Consider the following 7,340-nt stretch of genomic DNA (forward strand, 5'->3'; position numbering starts at 1 on the left):
AATTTGTTTTGAATAAGTGTCAGATTATTGCAAAAGAGTGTGACAGTTAAACTTCTGCAAAACCATCTACTAGTACCAAGTCCAAACCTACAATTTTTTCATAGCGTAGCAAAGGAGCTTGAGGAGCGAATCCTACAAACAGTTTCCCATATAGCGGTTCAAAAGACATTAAAAAATAGGTGAGCCTATTTGCATCAGTGTGTAAATTTAGTTTGATTTTGATGCAGTCATTAACAACAAAATATATTAAAAAAAAATAATAATAAGGCTGGGATTTTCAAAACAGCCCAAGGGTATTAGATACCTAAATCCTATTGAAGTTAAAATGCCTTCAGGCTTCTCTGAAAATCTCAGTGAAATCACTCATTTCCAAACTTTGTTACTCTGGTATCTCTCCATCAATATCTTCCACAAATAACTGCACGAAGATTTCTAAAGGCTGCCCCGTAGTGACTGACCAAAATTAACTTTAGATTCCTTTTCGTATTGTCTTAAAATTTCTTATAACATGTAATATAATGTGTTCAGTAAGACATTGGACGCAGTCCCACATGACATTCTCATAAGCAGACTATGGAAATGGGGTCCAGATTAAATTGCTATAGGGTGGGTGCAAAACTAGTTAAAAGACTGTACTCAGTGTAGTTATCAATGGTGTGCTGTCAGACTGCGGGGGTGGGGAAGGATGAAGATGATCCTATAATGTAAACTCAGTTGGGGTTATAGTCTAAATATTGCTCCCTTGTGTCCTGTAGTTAAAGCTTTCCATCTCAAGTATGATGAAGTACATCTATCCTGGGTCTATCCTGGATCCAGTACTATTCAATATTGTCATTTTATGACCTAGCGATGGAGAGGAGTGTGCCTATATCATTTGTGGATGACATCAAGGAGGAATTGTAGAATTGGTCTGAAATCCATGAGACGAAATTTAATGAAGGCTAGCGCAAAGTATTGCACTTAGGAAGAAAAAAATCAAATGCACAATTACAAAATGGAAAATGACTGGCTAGGCAGTAATACTGATTAAAAGAATTTGGGGGTTAGTGGATCACCAATGGAATATAAGTCAACAGTCTGATGCAGTTGCAAAAAAGGCTGATATCATTCTAGAGTGTATCAACGGGAGTTTTATAAGAAAGAAATGGGAAGTAATTGTTCCACTGTATCGGCACTGGTGAGGCACTGTGTCCAGCTTAGGGCACTATGCTGTGAGAAAGATGTGGAGAAACTGGAGAGAGTCCAGAGGAGAGCAACAAAAATGATGAAAGGCTTAAAATACCTGACCTATGAGGAAAGGTTAAACAAACAAAAACTGGGCATGTTTAGTCTTCAGGGAAAAAAGACTTGCGGGGTTTGGGGCGTGAGGTGGTGGGTGGGATCAGACAAATAAAGCCTGTTAGAGAGAGGTACAATGATCAATTATTCTCTGTGTCCACTGAAGGTAGGACTAGAAATAATTGGGTTAATCTGCAGCAAGGAAGATTTAGGATAGATATTAGAAAATCTTTGTAACTACAAGGATAATAACGCACTGGAATAGGCTTTCAAGGGAGGCTATGGAATCTGTCATTGGAGGCTTTTAAGAATAGGTTAGACAAACCCCTGTCAGGGGGATGGTCTAGGTTTACTTGGCCCTGCTCAGAGCAGGGGGCTGGAGTAGATGACCTCTCAAGGTCCCTTTCAGCCCTCCATTTTAGTGTTCTATAGACCAAGCCAGAGTTCCCAAAGAGGAAACCGTCCTTCATGCATGTGGGACACAGCACTGTACAGAACTTTCATGACTCTTGAAGAACTTTCTTTTCATATCTTTTAAAATTGGTTAATGTTGTAAGAATTAATGTTTTAAAGAATTTTACTTTTCTTCCTCCTGTGCAGCATTGTTCCTTGAATGAACACTTTCTAGAACTACCACAAGATGCTGTTAATGCTGTTTTTTGTTTTTGTTTTTGTTTTTAAACATTGCAGGTACATGGTAAAGCACAAATCCCATTTGAGATTCTGAATCCTCTGGCTGCCATTAATTTCCTGGAGCATGATTGAGAAATATGAAAGATGCTCCAGTCTGGAGACTAGGGCCCTCACTGTATGAATTTCTCAAGAACTTTACAAATGAAGAAAGGGTCACAGTTTAATCTTTTATAAGATCTTGTTTGGATGCTTCATGCTGCGGCAGGTTGATACCTGCTATTATAACAAGCAAAAGGGTTTTGCTTAAAACTATTTTTTTAATAATGTTTAACCCTCTAGTCTGCAAATCAAATTGTATATTTTGATAGCAGCAGTTTCTTCCCCATTTTGTTAAGTTAGCAAAATTTTTAAACAAGTATGTTTTGTTCCTCGTTAGAAAATAGATTGCTCTTCACTGCAGGTTACAAAGTGTGTATATATAGATGTTACGAGGCTTTCAAAATGACTTCGCTTCTGAGATTAGCTCTGGATTCCTTTGCTTTATTGTTTCACTTACTGAAAATATTTTGTTGTGAATGGTATTATGTTTTAGTCTATAGGACTTGCAAAACTAAGCAAAGTGACAATTGTTTTGGATAAATCAAAATGTCAACCTGTATATGTACTGTATATTCTGTTTTGTTGAAAAGGGATAATGAAAAATCAAGAACCACTTCTTTGGGATTATAATATTCCAGTTTACCAAATCTTTAAACTTTATTATGAATACATTCAAGTAATGTTAACATTGAATGTCCATCCTCCACACAAATCCTTTCAGTTTTAAATTAAAGTGTGTATGTGTACACTACCATCTATCAAATACTTTATATACGAGTCCAAACATTATATAAGTTAAACCATGAATAGAAATGGGGAGAGTTTGCTTTTTTAAATCATTACATAGAATTAATACTTTTAATGCCATTACATTTATAGCAGACAACTTCTAATATTTTCCCTTATGACAAAAGTAGCCCAAACCTTGTCTTCCGGAGTTGTAATTTTCTGATCTAAGCAGCTAATGCAACCTTCCAGCAGTACTGCATTAGTTTTCATAATAAACCTAGTCCAGTTACCAAAGAACACATTTGCTTAATATGGATAAATATTTAGATTATGCACATAACTATGGCAAGAAAACACTGGTATTTGTATGAGTTTATTATAACTACTTACTTCATGACACAATAATTTAATACAGTATTCCAGCTGATACCCAAAATGATTAAATACTATAACATACATATGGATTTTCTGGGTTAGAAAAAAGGTGCTTATATTTCTGCTCTTAAAATTCACAACCATGTTTCTTATGTTTTGCCAATGAGGTTTGACAACAGTAAAATATCCTACATATTCATTTTCTTTTCCTTTTATTTCACATTTTATCTTCATTTTTTAATGCAACTGGGAGCATAGCTCCTACACAACTTTTAGAATCATTATGTTTTACTGGCACACCAGGGCTCTGAGGTCTCCGTGACTTCAGTGATACTTGACATTTTCATCTCAACTGGACTAAGGCTACAATTTTTATATTTAAACTAGGAAAAATAAAAACCTCCCCATTCATATTTTTCATAGCAATTAAAATCCACATCGGTAATAGTAAGTAGTAGTAGAGTTTTGAATGGATATCATGAAATCACTGGGAAGGAGCAAACAATTCAAGACTGTAAAATAAATAAAATAAAATTCTTTCTAGAAAGTTCCTCTAACTTGTGTAAAACGTTTGGTCAGATTCAGGTCACTGACTTTCCCAATAATTGATTCATCGAATGAATCAGCATTTTTCCTTCTTTGTGTTTTTAAATCTTAGGGTAAAACTAGGGAACAATTGTCAATAACACAGCACTCATTATTGTGAAGAAATGATCAACACAATTTGGTTTTTCATACTGCTGACATTTTGGGGCATCTGATATTTCTGTCTCTGCTGCTCAGAAATGACTGATGAGCAATAAGAAATTTTGCAGCTTTACTCAGTACTATATATGTGGCCAACATACTGAGATTTAAAAAGACTACTGTAACGGGCAGCAGCATCTTTTCCCAGAACGGTTTTTGTATGTACATGTACTGCTCACTTGTATTATAACTTACAGATTATACAGGGTTTTTTTAAAATATGCAAAGTCCAATTGACAGTGTCTCTTCTCCATCCTATGTTTGTTGTATTACATGTTAAAAGCACATGGTGCTGCAGCTCATCAGTCAGTCTCAGACCCTGCAAATGCTTAGGTTCAATGTGGCACACTGGAGGACAGCCTGATTCTGATTTCATTTACACTGGTGTACATCAGGAATGACTCCATAGAGTCAGTGAAGTAATGCAGGTGTGAAACTGGCAGGGGAGCAGAATGTGTGAAATTCGTTGAGTGAACTGTACAATTTTTTGTGAATTCAAAGCCAGACTTTTAATATTTGGGATTTTTCTTATTTGCAATATAATATGTGATTACGATCTAAAACGTATTTATGAAGGAGATGGCACTTTTAAGTTTTTTCACTCATGAAGGTAGTGACATATCTAAGTGATTGTGCAGTTAGGTTCCCATTGACTTCTGTGGGAGTTGGTTCAGGACTTCAGAGATTAGCTCTCATATGTTCTTTCTATATATATGTATATATTTATACACACATTATGGAACTACTTGGATTTAAAGTTTAGCCATACAGCATCATTTTACAGCAGATCAGAAGTTTGATATCATTTTATGCTTAATTTAGCGACAAATTAATTAATTGTAAGGAAAACCGGTACCATGAACTGGAGAAGCTATGCTATCAGCCGTTTGTTTGAGTGAGCTGCATTCATTTTGGTGAGTAGTTTTGAGAGCCCGCGGTGTTGAGATGTGTAAAAATTGTGTAAACTGTATTGAAAATTAAATTGTATAATTAAGAATGTGAGCTATTTTACTGACTATAGTTTTACTGAAAAGCTAAATGACACAAGCAGTATAGGAATCAAATATCAAATGGACTGTTTCCCCTGTATTCTAGTACGGCTTTAATAATCAAAACGACTTTTAAATATCTAAACAATAACACTTGTAATATCATTGTTTAAAAAGTACTAAAGCAAGATGGAAACTGGCTTACAGTGTGATATTGGGGTTCCATACTGCCAGCGTTTAAAAAAAATATTCAGCAAAATTATAGCTGCCAACAGGGACCTTTGAAATACTGATTTATATTAAAAATGTTACTGCTTATAATTCATACAAAGTAAGAACTGTCTGTACACTACTTGAGCTTTCTGAACGCTGCACTGAACTAAGTAACAGAAGCAGATTTCTTAAGTAGATGCACAGATAATTTATTTTTAAATAGACTGGTATGCCTGAAGAAATAACAGATCAGCACCTTCAACTGAGTAGGCTTAAAACTATTTATTGGCAGGGAGCTTTTTTTCTATCATGATAATTCTACAAGGATGTGCTAAAGCCAGTGTTTGAGCTACATGAATTAAAGAACTAGTCTACATTACTGTAAACTTCTTATTTTTGAATACTGATAGGGAATATATGTGGAAAGTGTACCATGTGTTAAGTTCACAAAGAGCTGAACCTATGATCAAGGATAATGAGATATTTGATGTCAGATAAATGTTTATCTGAATAGCACATTTGTTTTTGGCTTTCATTCGATGTTCAATCAGTGTATAAAACATTATTGTTCTCTTCAATGACTTGCAAAACAAGTTTTATTGGTATAACTTTTCATTCCATGCCCAATGAAATATGCACTTAGTTTCTAATACTTGCTAATGCTATACGAAAAGAAGCAGGTCAAAATTAATGGCTTTGATGGTGTGTTTAAAATTTAATGTTGAGGCTGTGCTCATTTTAATTCAAAAGTCATAACTAATGCCAAGTACCTTATTAAACCAATGTGTTCATGAAAAATTAAAAATCCCTGCTTGAAGAAATTGTTGGCCTAACAGGTTAAAGTTCTCCTGGAATACTAAAAGAAATCATCTGTGAAAAAATATGCCATAATGATTGGATTCTGTAAATGTCAAATTCTAGCTCTTTAAATCGTTATGTAACACCCATTTTTTAAGGGACTGTGGTCCTGTTAGTTTTATTTGTCTGGATGGATACATGCTTCATTAGAAATTGTAAGTACACATTTATCTTTTGGTTTGCTATGCTGTCTTTCTTTCTCCAGAGACCTTTAACATTTTATGTAAATCCTGAGGTAATAAGGAGTGGAAGGAAATAATTAAAAATGTGAAGACGGTGAAGTGAAGTTCCTTACTTTTGGCAGTATAAGCATGGTATGCTTAGTTCAACAGTGCCTGGTGCCAATGAGTTTAGAGAATACTGCAAGGTAACACATACTGGAAGGCCGCTGTTGACTTCCATGACTTTCATTTTTCTCTCTGCTGGTGAGAAATATAATTGCTGTAAACGCAGAGAAAATGGAAACATCTTTACTGAAGCAGAGCACATTTTGGTAAGAAGCAAATGCTGACGGGCTGTTTCCAAGCTGTTTCCAAGCTGACTTCACTGAATTAATTAATTTTTCTTTAAACAGAAGTTGTTTTCAGATTTATAAATGAGTGCAGATCCAAAGAATATTCTCAAATGTTTGAAATTTAAATCCATAAGCTAGTTTACATGTAAAGCTGGAAAAGGTCTGAGGTAATATATAAAATCTATATAAAAAAGTATCACTGTTCATGGATTTTATTTGCATATATAAATTCCCTTTCCATCTACTCTGCATTTATCCTAAAGTCAGAAAACCTTATTACCATGCTTGTGTATAGTCCAGAAATTGTCAAATGTAAATCTTCCTAAAACTAATTGCCTGAAGTTCTGAGTGCAGATTTGTCTAAAATAACAAGCAACGAAGGAAGTAAAAAAATGAAGCTTAACTTTAAATCTAGTTTGGCAGGCTGGCTAATGAAGGTGCTTGAGTGGCCATGTGTGAACTAGAGTTTTTCAATTCCAGCTGCTGCCTTCTCAGATCGTAAATGGGGATGGAGTGGGGAGAGAAATCCTGGACACACAGAAGTCGGTGGGAGTTTTGCCATCGACTTCAGTCAGGCCTACATTTACCCAATGTTTTAAAAGTTGCGAGTTTTAAAATGAGAGATTCTCTAGAATCTTGCAGGAATTAAGAGTAGCAAGTAGGGATAGAGGAGACATTTTTAAAAAGTGTAAGGCCTAAATCTTGGACAATTGTCTTAGATTTTCGAAAAAATTGATCACAGGATAGGGGTCCCATAAACGTTTTTTTAAAGGGTTAGTAAATGGTTAATTAGTCTAACAGGTCAATAGTTTTCTTTATTACTATATTTTATGATCCAGTATAGCTTATGATCTATAACAGCTTTTACTGATGCATTTAGAATCATCTTTAACATACTATTGATG

General features: G+C 34.9%; 1 protein-coding gene across 1 annotated transcript in view; it reads left to right on the forward strand.

Annotated features, from left to right (window-relative positions):
- Nucleotides 1-5,579, forward strand: part of CDC73 (cell division cycle 73) — a 142,257-nt gene extending 136,678 nt beyond the window's left edge. Inside the window, exon 17 of the mRNA XM_067535087.1 lies at nt 1,969-5,579. Coding sequence (XP_067391188.1) covers nt 1,969-2,005 — 37 coding nt within the window. The 3' untranslated portion in view covers nt 2,006-5,579. The remainder of the gene's footprint in view (nt 1-1,968) is intronic.
- The last annotated feature ends 1,761 nt before the right edge of the window (nt 5,580-7,340 follow it).

Source organism: Emydura macquarii, unplaced genomic scaffold (assembly GCF_026122565.2).
Source record: "Emydura macquarii macquarii isolate MOO-44397 ecotype Brisbane River unplaced genomic scaffold, CSIRO-AGI_Emac_v2 contig_3477, whole genome shotgun sequence".
Classification (NCBI taxonomy): Eukaryota; Metazoa; Chordata; order Testudines; family Chelidae; genus Emydura; species Emydura macquarii.